Consider the following 17,899-nt stretch of genomic DNA (forward strand, 5'->3'; position numbering starts at 1 on the left):
TTCTGAGGTAGAAAACAGCCGGAGCTGGCATGCGAAGGATGCAACATCTGCGGTTCCCTGTACAAGGTTGCTTGCGAAGCTACACGAGGGATGGAACGAAATGTTATCATTCCATGGCCTTGCCTTGTGATGAATAGCAGATATGGGAACGAGATGGTACCATGGAACTGATAAGCTGCCTACTCGTTACCCTGAGCCAACATTTTGTCAAATTTTGATGAAATGCTGTCCTTTGTGTGAACTTTGCTCATCATAATGTACCAAAACACACCTCCGTCCCAGAGGCTACCTGCCTCCAAGGTGTGACCACTCATAATAAAAGTATTTATGACTAAAGTGACTCAAACTCCACTTGAAGATAAAAAATAGTTCAAAAATAGCCCGAGAGAGAGGGGATATCAGGGAAGACACCATCGCGAACAAGTTGAGGAGAACTCCATCACTGACTTCCGGGACCAGCCGATGGGTCCCCCATAGGGACTCCTTTGGGTAAGACTTAGATTATACCGAGTGTTTCCTTGGGGAACTTAGAAATCTCTCTAGAGAATCTCTCTCCTACATTTATAGCCAGGCTGTATTGTTTATAACTTTGTCACATGTTTTGTATATTTAATAATATCTTTATTTGCACGTGCTTTGCAGGCAGTATATCACCAGCAATGTTAAGAACCTATATATCTGTTGTTTAAATAAACTGCACTGTTTAAGTAGCTGGTCGTTTCGGTTTCTCACTGAACGCGACCAAAAACTGGAGAGTGGCCGTGCTAGTTCATGAGCACGACTAGACTGAAGGTGCGGTCCACTATTAGTGTATCCAAATCGTAACAGTTTAATACATATTAAACGTGACTGGACTGATAGTGGTGAATTGGGCATCACTCAGAATTTAAACCCAGCTGCACCTGGCCTCCTGCCTCGGTGAGGAGTGTTAGAATGCCAGGGGGTTTATTTTCTGCCAAAACTGCTTTGCCCCTTTTCACGCAACACCCTGTCACTACAGGCCCTGGTAAAAAAGTCTTTCTCTGTCTTTTTGATATGCCCCCTTTACATATTGAAAGGCTGCAATAAAGTGTCCCATTAGCCTTCTTTTTCCCAGGCTGAACAACCCCAACTCTCTCAGCTTTTCTTCATAGGAGAGGTGTTCAAGCCCTCAGATCATTTTTGTGGAAGCATGGCTCATTTAAAAGAAAATTCACATACCCTGAACACAGCAGACACCGTCTGGAAAGAGCCCCCCTTCTTCTTAGCACCTTTCTTGCCACCACCGCTGTCACCTTGGAAGAAGTGGGTGGGAGGTGAACAGTTAGAGTAAGCAGTATGTTTGGTAGGCCTCACCTTCCTTTATTTGGTCATGGGGCAATAAAATAATTATTTTTAAATTTTAAATACTGACCCACTGCTGCATGGGAGGTTTAGTGAATGGCTGCTAGCTGGCTGTTGATCAATATATGGTGTATTTGGTCTCAGATGCATGATTTAAGTTGTATCATAATGTATTTGGCTCTGGTGGTATGGAACACTATGGTCTGACATAAGTTTCATAACAGCGTACTCTGTGCTACTAGTCACATTGCTTTTACTTACAGATGTAGCCCCATTTTTTATTTTTACTTATGTGAAAGGCCACAAGAATGTAGCTCAGCAGTGGACATTTGTTTATCAGTGCAGTGAAGTCTTCTTTTGAAAAATCTCCTAATCCAATGTTCCAGGTAAGGAATAGGGATCTATTCTGAGTTATGGCAGCCCCAAGGCAGGAAGCAAATTATAGTCTCAGGAGTACAAGTCCAGGCAGCTCAGTGCCTTTTAATATTTGCTGCACTGTTGAAGCCAATTAAATTGAAACTTAAATGGAGTCTTTGTGCTCCAAACTTTACACCTTATCCAAAAGTTATGCCCACAACCTTTTCTTCTCACCTTCCCTATGTTGATGGTACCTGCAAGGACCACAGCTGACTCATCCACAGTATTTCCTAGGCACTTGCACAAACACATGGCTTTGTCAGCCAAACTGAACTGCAAGAAAGTCCCCATGCAGTACTCTCTTGAGCATCAAACCCCGCTGTCCATATGCCAGATGGCTGAGGTGACTACTACTGTATACTGTCTGGTTTTTTTTGCTCAACATCCAGGCTGCCAGAATATGTTTTTTTTTTTTGTAGAAATGTGGCCTTTTTTGGTAAGGCAGACCTATTGATGATCCAACTTGATGGTCTTCAGCCACCAAAAAGAGCAAGAGATTGGATTGTTCTCTGATGCCCTTAGAGGACTTCTAAGTTATATTCTCTCTCTCTCATTTTCCCTTGCAACACCAGGACTGCTCAGCTGGATAAGAAGTAGTTCCATGGTCTCTGTCCCCAAAGGCTATAAAGTGCTTGCATGAGCTGTCTAGAGGATGAATAAGCGTGCACATAATTCAGAACACAGCAAGTCAGGAAACATACGCCTCCTGTCACTTTGTTTTGAACTTGCTGAGTTTTACTTTGCTGCACCACATGAATGTGGTGTTTTCAGCAGTTCTGCATGTTTGTATCTTAGTTTCGGCATATCTGGGTGCACAAAAGAACATGGTCACATTAGGGGATGATAGAGAGTCGAGACTATACCACAGAGAGGACAAGCAGAAGTAGGCTGTAGTTGATTCTTGCCTTATAGATCATCACTGAAAAAGCACTTACTTGTTTCTGCACCAGCATAGTTAGAGAAAAGGAAGGACAGCAGCTTCAGGGATGATTTCTGGTACAGCCCCACAACAGTTTCATTCAAGGGATCCTTGTTCTTGTCAAGCCAGCCAGAGATATTGTAGTCCACTGTGCCAGCGTAGTGCATCAGGGAGAAGTGGGCCTCAGCCTTGCCTTTGACAGGCTTGGGCTTCTGGAAGTTGTTGGACTTGCCCAGGTGCTGGTCGTAGAGCTTGTTCTTGAAAGAGGTGTCAGTTGCCTTGGGGAACATGCACTCCTCTTCCAGGATGGAGAAGATGCCCATGGGCTGGGAGAAGTATGAATACATGAAGAAGGTAAGTGTCGGGGAGAGGAAAAGTAAATAAAATGTCACCTTGAATATGGTTTGTGGCTTGTTTCAGTGACTGTAATTTGTACTGCACAAACTCCTAATATATTGAGAGTTACTATAATAATCAGGCAAACTATAATTAGTTTGTGTTGCTCAAGCTGCTACCCATGAACTACCCAACGTGACAGTACTGTTTACATGCATCTTTGAATGAAAGGCTAACCGTACACATTACAATCAACTGTTTCAATCATCTTTATCATGCATCGTTAGGAAGTAGGTTTCAGCATCCTGTTTGCAGGACTGATGCTGTTGTGTATGTCTGTTACAAGCAAGGTTGCAATTGTCAACGTGAACTTAACTCCTCAGGAACGTGCACAGGTAACTAATATTTAAGAAGTCCTGTTCTGTCTCCAGTGAATATGTATGATGGATCATATTTTCCTCACCTTCTATGGAGTGTAAATGGCAATAATCTGGCACTTTAGAACACCCATAGACTTTTAATTTGTCTCCAAATTGTATTTAAAATTGGAAGTATTTCAATACATAGATGTAGGCACATTCTCAATGACATCAGGGCTTTCATCTGAGCTACATTAGGTATCTTCTGATAGTGCAGATAAGCACATGTCCTCTGATTTCGCTGCAGACACTGATGTGACCTGCATTTCATTGGCCTAGAGAGAATTCTAGGAGATTCTTCTTTGTATGAACCTTTTTATAATTTAATTTAATTAGATGCGTACAACTGATTTCACCTAGGTAGCTGCCAGAGCTAGAATCAGGAATCCTCCAGAGCAGCAGCAACCACAGGAGGTGGATGTTGGGCAGGAATGCTGTGTTTTAAAAGAAGATTTTGCCCTCTAGGTGTGGCTGCCGTGTGAGCGTTACCACTCATCTTGCCTAACTGTAGGTGTCCATAAAACAAAATCTACATCTGAGTTAGCTGTCCAGATTGCTCTTTTAAAATGGAAGCACTGTAAAGACATTTCACAGAATCACTAATAAAACATACTTTGTAAATGTATACTTCTTTCCTGTCGCTTCAAAAGAGACTACAGTATTAGATCAGCATAGGTGTTCTGATTCCTCTGGCTCTACTACACTGTATTGCATATATATGGGACACAAAATCATAGAATCATAGAATCTTCATGGTTGGAAAGGACCTTTGAGACCATCGAGTCCAACCATACACACACCAAAAAAACCCAAACCCCTACAATCTCTGCCACTAAAGCACACCCTGAAGTGCCAAATCCACACGTTTCTTAAACACCTCTAGGGATAGTGACTCAACCCCTTCCCTGGGCAGGCTGTTCCAGTGCCTGACCACTCTTTCAGTAAAGTAATTCTTCCTAATCTCTAATCTAAACCTCCCCTGCCACAACTTCAGACCATTTCCTCTGGTCCTGTCATTATTCACCTGGGAGAAGAGCCCAACACCCACCTCTCTCCAACCTCCTTTCAGGTAGTTGTAGAGGGCAATGAGGTCTCCCCTCAGCCTCCTCTTCTCCAAGTTAAACATGCCCAGCTCCCTCAGCCTCTCCTCATATGCCCTGGTCTCCAGACACCTCACCAGCCTGGTAGCTCTCCTCTGGACACGCTCCAGCACCTCAATATCCCTCTTGTACAGAGGGGCCCAGAACTGAACACAGCACTCGAGGTGAGGCCTCACCAGTGCCGAGTACAGAGGCACCATCACTTCCCTACTCCTGCTGGCCACGCTATTCCAGCCACTCTTCCCCAAGCCTGTAGCGCTGCTTGGGGTTGTTGTGACCGAAATGAAGGACCCGGCACTTGGCCTTATTAAACCTCATACAGTTGGCCTTGGCCCATCGATCCAGCCTGTCCAGGTCCCTCTGTAGAGCCTTCCTACCCTCAAGCAGATCAGCACTCCCACCTAGCTTGGTGTCATCTGCAAACTTACTGAGGGTGTACTCAATCCTTTCATCCCCGGACACTGAACAGTTAGTGTGGATTTTGGGTGTTAAATATAGCAATATGCGACAGGGAGTAGCTGTGAATGGTAGCGCTGGCTGCAGATGCTGCTATGTGGTGGGAAGTGTGGGAGGTTAGCAAGAAAGGTGAGGCTTGTGTGTGCGAAGGCATAACCCACGGGCATGAATATCAAGCAGTGAACACTGAGTGAGTCACTGGGCACTAGGCATGAATGACAGTGTTGGGAGCAGATACCTGTATGGTCCCAAGGAGGAAGCTATTTGGGTATGTGCATACTGGATTTGCACATGGTGTGTAAGCTGTGCACCACCTCTGGACGTTGGTTTGTAACGTAGCAGTAAGGGGTTAATTCCCCTTCAGATCCCCAGTGCAGTTGCAGTGGGCAGCAACAGAGGGGCCAGAAGGACTTGTGTTGCTAGAACTAAGACTTAATTCTATCTATTAAGGCAAGGAGTAAGACTTGAGGTTCACCTTACTGTTAAAGGCAGTCTTGTTAAAGACACAAAATGAACATTGTGTACTCCTTTTCTCTTCCACCCCAGCCATGTTGTTCAGGAAATCATTGTTTGTGAAGAGGCAGCCATTCAAAAAGTTTCAATTTTATAAACTGTCTCTTCTTATGTGAGAGGGTCATTCAGCAGTAATGTGCCAATTTACTAAGAGTTACTGGCCTAAAATAAATGATCATGAAAGAAACGTGCTCTCCTAAAATGAAAAGATTTCCTTTACCTTCTCAATGAGTTCAATGCAGGCAGCCAGGTCCATCCCAAAGTCAATGAACTCCCAGTCAATCCCTTCCTTCTTGTACTCCTCCTGCTCCAGCACGAACATGTGGTGGTTGAAGAACTGTTGCAGTTTCTCGTTGGTGAAGTTGATGCACAGCTGCTCCAGGCTGTTGAACTGCAAATTTAAAATATAAAAAAATGCCAGTTAGTTTGGAAAAGTTATCGATGGGCAAGCATACCTACTGTAGCTCACATCAAAAATTTCAAAGCCAGCAATGTCCAGGACACCAATGAAATGCTGTCTGGGTTGCTTCGTATCCAGCTGTTGGTTGATTCGAGTAACCATCCACAGGAACATCTTCTCATAGACTGATTTAGCTAATGCACCTACTGAATTGTATACCTGTAAGAAACACAGCCGTGGAAGTAATGAAAGCTGAGTTACCTTCAAAGTTGAAAGAAACGTCTGAACAAAATGAAAGCTGATCAGCTGTCTAGATACCTGTTGGACATTTTGTCCTTTAGTTACATATTCATTCCCAACTTTCACCCTGGGATAGCATAAAGCCTTGAGCAAATCGGCAGAATTCAGACCCATCAGGTAGCCAGCTTTGTCAGCCACTAGGATCAGAAACAGCAAATGAGTTCAAAAGAAACAAAGAACGGTTTCCTGGTGCTCTAGGATGTTTGTGCTACAAGGAGCGTACTTTTGGTGCTACTCAAATGCACCTGTCATCAAGGGAAGCTCCTCTCCAGGCCATGGAGAATGTTTTCCCCCCAACACAGACAATGCCTGAGCTGCAGCACACTCCTGTTGCATGCTTGAAGGGCTGCAGCAGTGCTTCATCTTTGCGTCTGTCTCTTTCCTTGCAGAGTATAAATTACATGATTGAGTTTGAAGAACTTGCAAAGAACTTAAAACATTTATTTTCTGGAAGGGAAAATCATTGTCAAAGTGTTGGGCACTTTATGGGATGGGGCTGCTAGGTTATCTCCTAGTGCGGTTCACAAACAAACTCTGCAGCCAACACTACCTTCTGTGCTGTCCGGCTCCGCCTGCTCCTCCCGCTGCTTCTGCTTGAATTTCATGTTCCCATAGTGCATGACAGCCCCTGTCAGCTTGTACATCCCCACCTTCTCATCAGGGCTGAAGCCCAGGATGTCCACAGCGCTCTGCAGAGGCAAACCGGGAAAGGTCAGAGAAGCACGAGGGCTGAAGCACAAGGTGCTGTTGACAGGCAGGTGTGCTGCAACAGGATGGTGGGGTGTCTCCCCCTGCCTCCCCGCCTCCCTGCCCACACCCAGCGTCTGGAGCTCTGGCTGGCCCTGTGCTTGATGGGGCTCCCGGCTGTCCCCGGCCCGATGGCGGGGTGCCCGCGGCCGCTCAGCTGCACTCACATCAGTCGCCAGCAGCTCCTCGCTGTCATCAATACTGGCAACAGTGACTTCTCCTTGGCTCACGTAGGGGAAGTCATAGGGGTTGGTGGAGATGAGGAGGAGATCTGCAGGTATACAGAGCACCTTTGGTGGCACTGGGGCAGGTCACAACAGAAAGAAAAACCGCTTGCAGAGCCAAGCCCAGGACTGCTGGCACTCACCAATGAGCTCCGGCTTCTTGTTTGACATTATCTGGTAAAAAATATGATAGCTCCTTTCACTGGCCAGCTGGAAAGTCACTCTGGATTTCTCCAGAAGATCTAACCAAAAGAAAGATGCCATTTGTCTCCTGGTAAACTTGAGATCATAAATGCAGAAAGTCTGCATGCATTGATTTGCTCCAACTCACAGGTTTCGATATCTGCAGAGGCCAGCTTGCCAGTTGTTCCGAAGTGAATCCGGATGAATTTTCCCTGTCAAGCAGCAAAGATCAACTATTGGTTATAGCGATCAATGAATGAGACGTGTATTATCTGTCTGCATTCCAACAAATCTGAAATGAACTCACAAAGCGTGAGGAGTTGTCATTCCTCACAGTCTTGGCATTGCCAAAGGCCTCCAGCAGCGGGTTGGCCTGGATGATCTGATCCTCCAGAGTTCCCTAGTTACAGGAGTAAAAGCTTCTAATCAAACTTTACTAATGGTTAACAACAAATATTGCAAAGGAGATATTACAAACAGATCATTTTTGCACTTCATATGTGATTTAAAACTAAAATTTAGGAGAGTTTTTAAGCACTCATCAATTATTACTCATTAACATTGCCATTGGTTTCAAATGGGAGTGTGCTGAAAGGCAAATCTGTATTTTGTTTCCTTCTTGTACCTGCCATCATAATATTGGGTATCTTATAGAGAGTCACTACAGTGGAGCTCAGGGAGTTTGAAATCTGTGTGAGAGGTGCTTCTACATTCCCATTCACAAAGGTCATGACAGCTAAGGAAAATGTGAAAATAATGGGATTTTTTCTGGAGATTACTTGAGCCCAGGGTACACAGAGAGATGTACAGCCTTTAGTAGGAAGCAAGGGAGAACATAAAGTTTTGCAGTGGCATTCAAACAACCAGCAGCCTTTCAGAATGCAGAAATACATCTCCAGACATGCTTTGAAAAGAAGGGTGGTACATGGACAAAGCCTGAGACTCAAATAACAAACTTAAAAAGGCAGAGAACAGAAACTGTTTGAGCTTTTTGCTGCATGACTGCAGAAGGAACGATCAACAGGTAAAGTTTCAATATTGTATTTTATCACTGTTGTTAACTGCAAAAATATGGGAGGAACGAAGCTTCTGTGACATTATATCTCTCCTTTTCTGTGCACCACGGTCCAGGAAGCCAAGTCACGGTGTGCTCTTTTGGAATGACATAGCAAAGCTTTTCTCGAGGCTTCTAGCAAAGCTATGATTGATCCCTACGTACCGAGGGCATGCTTGCCAGGGATCGTTTCCAAGACAGAGATGGAAAGTAAAGAATGAGGAAAAAAATAATCAGTTTTTATCCACATGGAAGACTGTCGGCACAGCTCAAATTGCTGCATCTTTGTATGTACGTGGTGCCCGGTGCAGCCTTTAACATCTTGCAATGGAGAGGGCGCGCAATTCCCAACACTGTCTGCAGATGGCACAATGGGTTTAAATTAGCGTTTATTAGTCTACACTGAAGGTGGACCCTATAAAATTAAGGCAACACAGTAGCATATGAAGCTCTATTTTTTTTTTAAAGGTAAAAAAAAAATCCCAAATCCCTGGAGTAATGCCCTCTCACATGTATCTTTCAGATTTCTAAAGGAACTTCCTAGTTTAAGAGAAGAGAAGAAATGTGTGTGTCAATGCAGCTGACTACACCAACACCAAATCTCTCTTTAGTGCAGAGCTGTGACCAGGGAACTCACAAGGGAGCATCGTGCGTGACGAACAACATGGAAGAAGACATGGCAATTCTTTACACAAGTTCATTGTGGAGTCCTGTCTACAGGCTTGGTGACAAAATGCTGGAGGCTGAGACAGTATTCCGGGGAAATGCGGTGACATGCTTCCCTTATTCATATACTCTTTCCTGGCACCTGATTTCAGCCTGCATCTGAGGTAAGATGCTAGGCTAGACAGAACTATAACCTGAGTGCTTTATTTGATGTTCTTATGAAGAAGCACATACTACTGTTACAGAGATTGTGAATACTAAAAAACCAGAGTATTCTGTGAATAAACTCAGAAGAGGGCAGAACAGGTTGTTGCCCATCTGAGAGCTAGGTGATTTTCCTTATGTCTGACATGGTCAGTACATTTCTCAGCTGTCCCAGGGTTTTTCTGAGATCAGTCGCAGCATAGTGAGCAGCTGGTGAAAGCTGAGCCCAGCAGATTCTGAAGTGGTGCTGATGGAGAGTGCTTGTGATGAACTTGCCTTGGCCATAACAACCCATCAATCACAGACACCTGCCCCTGAGTGTGAAAAGTATATTCAGCCTTGGAATCTCCTTAGATTCTGCTGTGCCCTTGGGTACTCAAATAACACATCGACACGTGTCACCCGCTTTGATGCACATACCATCTCGCAGGCTGGTGCCAACACAGTTGTGCCACAAGGATGTTTGTTGCTCGCTCTGTGCTAGGGAATGAAGCCCACGCCTTGTGAATGCACAGTGGGCTCAGATTGCAGCAGCTGGGCTGCTTAGCAGAAAGAGGCATCAGAGCACGTGCTTTCTTCCCTGGAAGGATCCTTCCTGAGGTTGTTTCTAACTGTGGGGCAAGTGATCCCAGCTGTCCCAAATCTATCACTTTTCTTGTGCTGCCCCTCAGGGCTGTTACCTTACCACGAGCAAGAGAACGAGCCCGTGCAAACTACTACCTGATGCAATTGAAATAACTCTTAACTTCAGTGCAACTGTTCTGGAGTTCAGAGTTCCTGCACTTCCCCTGTCAATAGGAATGAAACAAGGAATAGGAATGGCACAACCATGTGCCAGTGGGAACTGACTGCCCTCTTTGCACTTGCAGCCACTCAGGTGCTGTGGAAGTGGCCGGTCTCATGGAATACGAACAGACAGAAACATGGTCAGACAGCACAGAAAAAAAGGCTGTCTTATGTTATCTTCTTCTCCCTGACAAAGACTTCCCCTGTGTAAATGGACGTTGGAGAGAAACTGACTCTTGAGCCTTTCCTACATTAAGAAAATGTTTAAGTAGAAGTGTTCAGAGGGATGGAGGCTGGGTGGCAGGGGTGAACGAGCACAGGTGTGCTCGGATCGTGCATCCTGACTGTTTCCTCAATTGTGCTACACTTTCTGCCTTTTGATAGTCCTGCAACTCAAAAATATGCACTGATAGTTTCTGCTCTGCAGGCAGTCTTGGGCAAACACTAGAAGGGGGAGCCGATGACATACCTGCATTTTGCCGGGCTGTTGGTCTTTCTTCTTCTCACCAGTAACTGCAATTGTTGCAAAGTACTGGATGACACGCTTTGTATTCACAGTCTTCCCTGCACCGGATTCTCCACTGTTAAAATGAAAATATTAATTCTTACAGGAAACAGAAAACATTTTTACTTCTCTGCCAGCTTTGTCACACATACCAAAATATACTCACGTGATAAGGATTGACTGATTGTTACGATCTGAAAACAAAGCCACAGAAAGAGCTGATCAAATGAGATATGAAGGGCTTCTGTTCCTCAGACATAACTAACTGACTTCAAGGGAAAGAATTATACTATAAGTGTATTTATCACTTTGTAACCAGATAAGGTAAATTCTGCATTAGTCTGCATTTGGGTTATTTTGTGCACAGAGGGATGGAGCAGCCCAAAAATCTAACTCCAAGTGGTGGTTCTTCATAAGGTTTTCCATTTACTATTTGTTTTCTTTTATGTATAAATCTTGGCTTAAATATTGTTTAATCAGAATCAGATTCTCTGCTGTGTTCCTTCCTTACTGTTTCTTTAAATTCTTTATTAGGGGAGTGGGCACAAAGCCATACAGATAGCTACTGCCTTTCCTCATTTTCTGCCAGCACAAAGGTCATTAAGATGCCACAGGCTGCCTAATCTTGAGTTGTGCCATAGGACTATGGGACCTGTTGCCCCCAGGCACTAAGTAGAAGAGTGCTAAGATGCCTGAACTGGCAAGTTCCTTGACCAAGCAGCCAACCGTGCATATGTCAGGGTTTCCCCTTCTTGCCAAATGACTCACCAGTCAGCATGGACTGATAGGCGTTGTCAGAGATGGAGAAGATGTGTGGAGGGGCCTCCTGGCGCTTCTTGCCTCGGTAGCCAGCCACCACCTCCGGGTTGTACACCGGCAGCCACTTGTAGGGATTGACAGTGACGCAGAAGAGACCCGAGTAGGTCTGCGAGGAAGGGAGACGGCACGTTGGCTTCCACTTAGCCTGGCAGAGCGGTTCCTTCTAGCTACCCAAAGGCAGAGTGCTGCCGGTACTTACGTAGATCATCCAGGCTGCATAACGCTCTTTGAGGTTGTACAGCACAGCGGGTTCGTGGAGGTGGGTCATCATGGCCATGTCCTCGATTTTATCAAATTTGGGAGGATTCATGGGAAAGACCTCATCATCCTTTACAGTCACAGTCTGACAAAACCAGAAGGGAACAGGAGAATAAATCTAAGCCAAGGAACTGCCTGAACTAGGTGATCATTATTGAGTAACATTTGGTATCACTTACTGTATCATCATGTTTTTTAACTGTGACTTTTCCACCTTCTCTACTCTGTATGGTACCTTTCACATACATTTGCTTTTCATCCACTACGAAACAGGCTGCCTTAGCATCAAATGGGCGATTCTGGGCTTCAATTCTCTCCTTCTCAGACTTCCGTAAATAGGGAGCAGCTTCTCCAAAGATTGCCATCTCTGCATCTGAACTCATGGCTGGAGTTGCTCTGGAGAATTCAGAAAAGTTTCAGAGAGCCTGTGCATTTGTAATGTATATTTATCCATGGTCATATTTATATTTATCCGTGGTCATGCTCAATGGCTAAAAGCAAGAAGAGGACTAATCAACAACAGGCACTTAACTTCTGCCTCAATTTTAAGTATCCACTGCAGAAGTCCTAATAAAGAAAGTTTCTTTTGTACACAGAGGTGTATTGTCTTTGAAGAGATCCCCTTTAATGGGATGTCTGCGTGCCCAAGTGAGGGCAGAGAGAATGTCAAGTTAGAAGTCTTCTAAAGCCTCTCCTGCGGTTTCTTTGCGTGCTGTTCAGACAGCTGCACAGCCGCATACTTCTCGAAGCCACATAACCTGGCCACTTAGATTGTTCCATTAAACATCTAAGAATTTAGACACAAATAAGATCCATAAGTTAAGCAGATTGTCTCTCACACATAATTTCTAAGTGGAGGTATTCTTGGCATGCTTCTGTTTTCTATGTTTTAATACCAAGCACGGAAAGTTCAACTAATTTCTGTCTGTACCAAGCACTGGAATAAATTGTGAGGGTCAGTCATCACCTATCTAAAGCCAAGCCTGTTTGTCATATGAACCAAATATAAAACATCTTTTTAGATCCATGGCAAAATTAGTTAATAAAGGTATATAATGTATATTGAAGGTAATAATTAATAGCATAGTATTATCTATGTAAATAAGAACTTGATATAACATTTCAAAGAATTTCAGTTACAAAGTATCTTTTAGGTTTAACGTAGTATATAGAGAAAAAGTGGTTATGAATCATTAAAAGACAATTAATGTGTACAAATATGTACCAGTCATTCAGTTAGGGATTTGTCTAGTAGAAATATTTCAGAAAATCGCTCTATGCTCAGTTTTATTTTACGTTTTTAGCAATACCTAGTAAAAATTCTTCAATGCAAATAGATGCTATTGGTTGCTTCGGAAGGCCTGATGTGGATAATTCAAGAGGATCTGGAAATAACACAGGCAGAAATAATGTAGGCAGGAGCTAGCCTAAAGAGAATGTTCTTCCCCAGGGAAGCTAATATACAGGCTAGCAAAAACACACCACCATTCTAAACCCCTGCTACGCCACGGGCTGTCTGACGCACTGTGGTACTAAAAAAGATAAAGGTACAGAACTGAACAACTTGGATGTCTGCTTTCAAGACATCACAATACTGAAACAATCAACATGGAGTGATTTTATGTGCAAGAAAAAGATGACAGGAGCCTGAAGGCATTTGTAGCACTGATTTTGAACACATTGCTGTGGAAGTGCTGATGTCTCTCAGCAAAACCTTTCTGCTATGGGATATGCACCTTGCAGGACTTTGAGGGACTGCGTCTCTCAAGAGCCTTTAATAGCCAGGAATTTCAAAGCACAAAATCCAGAACCTTTAACTTACTTTGAAAGTATTATTCTATGTATATAGAGTCCAGCATTTTTGACTATGTGATCCTGCCTCTAAGCAGTTCAAGGGAAGCAACAGGAAAGAAAGAGAGAAATTATTTCACAGTGTCCATGACAAGGTTAACAAGAGCATCAGAAAATGCCAATAGGTTATCAGAAAATTTCTCGAGAGGCAAGTCTGTTTTACTACTGACTGTCTTTGGCAGGAAATAGTGTAAAATTTAGATCTTTATGCATTCATGAATAGAGAAGGTGGCATTCTCTGGGAGAATAACCTGTACTTCCATCTCTTTTGGCTCCAATTTCAGTGAGCATTTTTGGTATTAGGATAGAAGGCACATGTGTGGAGGGTTCCTTCTGTTGCTCTGGTGAACTCTCCCAGTCACTCAATCACTAACCTTCCCCAGAAAGCATAGAAGGGAATGGTGCATATTAAGTTCTCTGTGAAGGTGACACTTTGCACATAAACAGATCTGTCTATCAGACAGGAGACAAGGTCACCCTGAACTTTGTTTTGGTTTCAGGACCTGTGTGATAAGCTAAAGTCAGCATATAATGTTGTAGACTTTACCCCAGAGGAAACTAATTTAAGGCAGGGTAAGCTTAGACCCTTCTTAAATTGTACTTTGAGCCTCCTCTCTGAACACAACCTCAGTTTCAGGCTTCCATCAGTTGTGTAGATGGCAGGGGGTGAATTTTAATAATCTATAAATCCCAGAATCCCAGGTTACACCACAAAAAGTCATTACTGCCACCGTCTCTCATGTCCTCTTGGCTAAGTTTGAGTATCTGTCACTTTTCTTTCCCGATAACTGGAGTATTTCCTACCAAGAGCTGTGAATATGCTCGTACTGATTAAAATATCATATACCCTTTTCAGTGAACCTGGTTCTACGACATGGTCTTTTGCCACCTGCCTTGCTATTGTCTGGGTGAGCTTCACTCATTGCTCAGGATCAATTAGCAAAACTACATGTTATTTGTTAAACCCTTACCTTCAGAGAGCCCAGGAGGAAAACTGCTTTCAGTATCTGTGTGGAAAGGTTAAAGACAGAGAGAGTTAAATCAAAAACAGTCCGTTGTCTTAAGCATATGCTCTATCAAACATTTATACCCCTTGTGTAGTCTGTTCAATAGCTGAACTGTACAGAGAGCCTTACAACGCTTGAGCTAGAGCCAAATTCCACAGAAAATCTTGTGTTCCTCCACACGTTACCATGATCTGCAGAAAATAAATCTAATGTCTAGGAAAAGATCATCTACATTACATATATTTTCCCACTCAGTTTCAACTCGCTTCAGAGTCAGTTTTCCCACGCTTTTCAGGTAGCAAAGTTTGTAGAAGGCCACTCCAAGGAAGGGCACGGCATGGCTCTTCTGCTTCTGCTTGTGCCACCACACTGACGTGGTTTGGATTGTATAAACTTGACATTGCATGTAAGGCATGACCTGGAATGTTAAGAAGTGGGAATGAGAGGAAAATGCCCCTACATATTCCACCTCTGCAGAGCTGTGGAGATGCCATGGTGAGAGTATGGAGGAAGCAGATGGGACTTACCGTGAGGTGCTGAGGTAACAAAGAATAAGGTTGCCTTCAGCTGCAGCTCTTTATATGTAACCTCCTGCCCACACAGTGTTCAAGTGCTCTATTTTTGGTCAATAATAATTTACTCTTTAGTTGTAAACGTGTTGAAGCTCTGATCTCTCTGCTAATTACTCAGAGACAGGATTGGTTTAAGGTTGTATGGAGTCAGCTGCGCTGACCTCTTCTTTTCACATTGCTCTGTGCCAGGATGGAGGATGGAGGAACCCAAAGACAGCTCTGATAATGCCAAATAAGGCAACACTTGGCTCCTGCTTCAAGAGCTTGCTTTAACCAACAAGATGGATGGTTTTTTTCTAATTGCGCACAATTATTTCTTTATGGACTATGATTTTAACAGATACCATCCTATCCTCTCTGTCCATCTACACATGATGATAGAGAAGGAGGAAGACTTAGTGAGAAAGAATTTTTCTCTCATTAAATTTCTTTATACCACTTTATGGAGCGCTGGCAAGTCTGAAACCAGCCTCAAGCTTGAGACAGAGTAAGACAACTGTGAGTTGGACAACAATGCAGATTTGCAGTCCTGGCCTGCAAGTTTACAATACCTGAGCCCTGCAGGCATACTCAAGGTCTCAGCCTGCAGGAAGGAGCCTGGCTTCTGTGCCACTCCATTGTCCTTCAGAGGATGTCATGGAGCAGGCTGAGCGACAAACCAGAATAACTTTGACTTGCTCTGTAAGGGTATGTGGGAGGAGACTGTCTGCTCCTTTAAGAGTATCTGGTTAAGGACCTTTTTTACACCACAAAGGACAGTAAGAAAGGGAGGAAGCCATAAACAAGAATGTACCAGGACACAAGTCTGACTGACAAATAAAGGAGGAGGTGATGGGAAGCAAACCCGGTCAGTCACATTGCTTATTGAAGGCCTGTGAGAGTGTGAAAATGTTTATTCCAGCAAGGTTACCAGATCAGGGACCTTGTTGGTTGGGAAATTAAGGAAAAAGGGGGAACGAGAAACAATACATACAGAGACACAGACCTGACAAAACCAACATGGAGACAATGAGAAGAAACAAACTTCTCGAATCACACTAGTTGGTGGCCTATCAAGAAACTAGAGGCTGTTTCCAGGAACATCAACCTGGACTTCAGGACTGATAGGATTGTGAAGCAGGGGAGATCCCAGACAGGGTTGGGGTGGGTGCAGGAACAGACAGAGCTGTACAAACCCATGAGGGGAGATGCAGGGGAAGGGGGAGCAAGGAGGAACAGAGTGGGGTAAACAGAAAAGGGTATAAGGGGCTGGTCGCATGTGAAACAGGGACAGTCCTTGTGCTTGTCTGACTGAGCCCTGCACCTAATCACTGCAGTGTCTCCTCTCTTCTTACTAAATCTTTTCTTGACTATCTGTTCGTGTAATCTCACACTGTCCCATGTACACATGTGCACGCACAGTGCCAGCTACTGGTGAGGCTTCTGTGTGCTGGCTACTGGAGTCCTGGGGGCACCCCTGGCCTCTGGTGTCAGCTGCTGGAACCGGTGGGTCTCAGCGTCAGCTACTGGAGCGAGGAGAGGTCCTTAGCTTCCAGACACTTGGGTGTGTGTTCCCAAAACCAGCTACTGGGGGACACCGGGGTGAGTGAGGTGAGTGAGTGGCTCAGTGCCAGCGGCTGGAGTGGGACCAGAATTAACAACCTGTGTGCCTGGTGCCGGCTGCTGGGGGGAGTTGAGCATCTCTGTCTTCCCCAGTCCTGGTGTGTGTGGTGCACGCGTATGCGTTCACCAGCAAACGTGAAGCTGGACCAGCCGGTCAGTAGCGGGGCCTCGGGTCCAGGCTGGGGTAACAGGCAGGTGGGGGGTCCGTGCTGGTATGTCCAGGGGGACTTGTGAATGTGGGGGACCCATGGGATGTGTGTGTGAGTGCTGCAGGTTTGTGAGCTGGACCAGGTGGCAAGAAGGTAACTGTGGGACAGGTGAGAGGGCCAGGGTCCAAGAAGGGGTGCTGGGGGGACAGAGGGACTCTGCTGGACTTGAGGGAGCTGCAAATGTGCATGGGCTGGTGAGTGCGTGTGTGTGCCTGCACTACTGGCCCACACTACTGACGTCCTGTCTCTGCCAGAGGAGGGGGGGATGTGTCTGTCTGCTCGTGTAGTGCAGGTCTTGTTGATGGCACCCTGTGTGGGTGCTGCTGACGGCAGCACCTTGGCTGTGGCAGTCCCTGTGACCACCCATGTCGGTATCCTCTGTGTTTGTGTCTCTGTGTCTGTGCGTGTGTCTCTGGGACACGTGCTCAGCTTTGCTACTGGTTGAACCCGCAAATGGGAAAATGGCAGCTGCATCCCTCAGCCTGGGCAGAGACCCCAGGTCCCTGGGCACCAGGCTGGCCTCCTGTGGCCAGGCAGGATTAGTGGGCTGGAGTGGCTGAGGGAGGTGGCCATGTGTTCTAACAGCACTTAACATGCCCCATCACAGAGGTGCAACAGTTTTGGGAAGGAGGTGTGGAAGACAAGTTTTTCACAAGCATTTACTGGAGACTTGCTGGATACCAGCTCCTTGTGTTAGGAACGTGTAGGTGGACACCTCATTCACAAAAAAGCTCTAGTTCAAGGTGGTGATGGCTTTTGAGTTAAGGATGTGCTGCCTGCCAAGTCATGAGTGTAGAGGAGGAAATTCCACTCTCAGGAAAGGAGGGATGTCCCCAGACAAGCACTATGGGCCCCTCAGAGGTGGCTGTCTACAACTGACATTGTCACTGCTGGGGGAACTTCCCACTTCACCACTTGTACCAGTAAGGTATCACCAGTGGGAGCTCACCATCATCCTTCCACTGCATCCTTGATTTCTTGAACCACTATAACAGTTTTATAGTTATCACCACTGCCATCTCCCTCATT

The 17,899-nt window shown here is 45.0% G+C and overlaps 1 protein-coding gene across 1 annotated transcript in view; it reads right to left on the reverse strand.

Moving 5' to 3' along the window:
- The window catches only part of LOC128918080 (myosin-13), a 36,576-nt gene extending 24,564 nt beyond the window's left edge, over window positions 1-12,012 (reverse strand). Inside the window, exons 1-16 of the mRNA XM_054221956.1 lie at window positions 11,809-12,012; window positions 11,571-11,714; window positions 11,321-11,477; window positions 10,719-10,746; window positions 10,517-10,628; window positions 9,979-9,981; window positions 7,645-7,737; window positions 7,486-7,549; window positions 7,298-7,396; window positions 7,098-7,201; window positions 6,734-6,872; window positions 6,202-6,320; window positions 5,953-6,102; window positions 5,704-5,874; window positions 2,676-2,985; window positions 1,201-1,274 (exon numbers count right to left, since the gene is read on the reverse strand). Of these exons, the coding sequence (XP_054077931.1) occupies window positions 1,201-1,274; window positions 2,676-2,985; window positions 5,704-5,874; window positions 5,953-6,102; window positions 6,202-6,320; window positions 6,734-6,872; window positions 7,098-7,201; window positions 7,298-7,396; window positions 7,486-7,549; window positions 7,645-7,737; window positions 9,979-9,981; window positions 10,517-10,628; window positions 10,719-10,746; window positions 11,321-11,477; window positions 11,571-11,714; window positions 11,809-12,012 (1,971 nt within the window). The remainder of the gene's footprint in view (window positions 1-1,200; window positions 1,275-2,675; window positions 2,986-5,703; window positions 5,875-5,952; window positions 6,103-6,201; window positions 6,321-6,733; window positions 6,873-7,097; window positions 7,202-7,297; window positions 7,397-7,485; window positions 7,550-7,644; window positions 7,738-9,978; window positions 9,982-10,516; window positions 10,629-10,718; window positions 10,747-11,320; window positions 11,478-11,570; window positions 11,715-11,808) is intronic.
- Between the last annotated feature and the right edge of the window lie 5,887 nt (window positions 12,013-17,899).

This window comes from Rissa tridactyla, chromosome 15, assembly GCF_028500815.1.
Source record: "Rissa tridactyla isolate bRisTri1 chromosome 15, bRisTri1.patW.cur.20221130, whole genome shotgun sequence".
Taxonomy (NCBI): domain Eukaryota; kingdom Metazoa; phylum Chordata; class Aves; order Charadriiformes; family Laridae; genus Rissa; species Rissa tridactyla.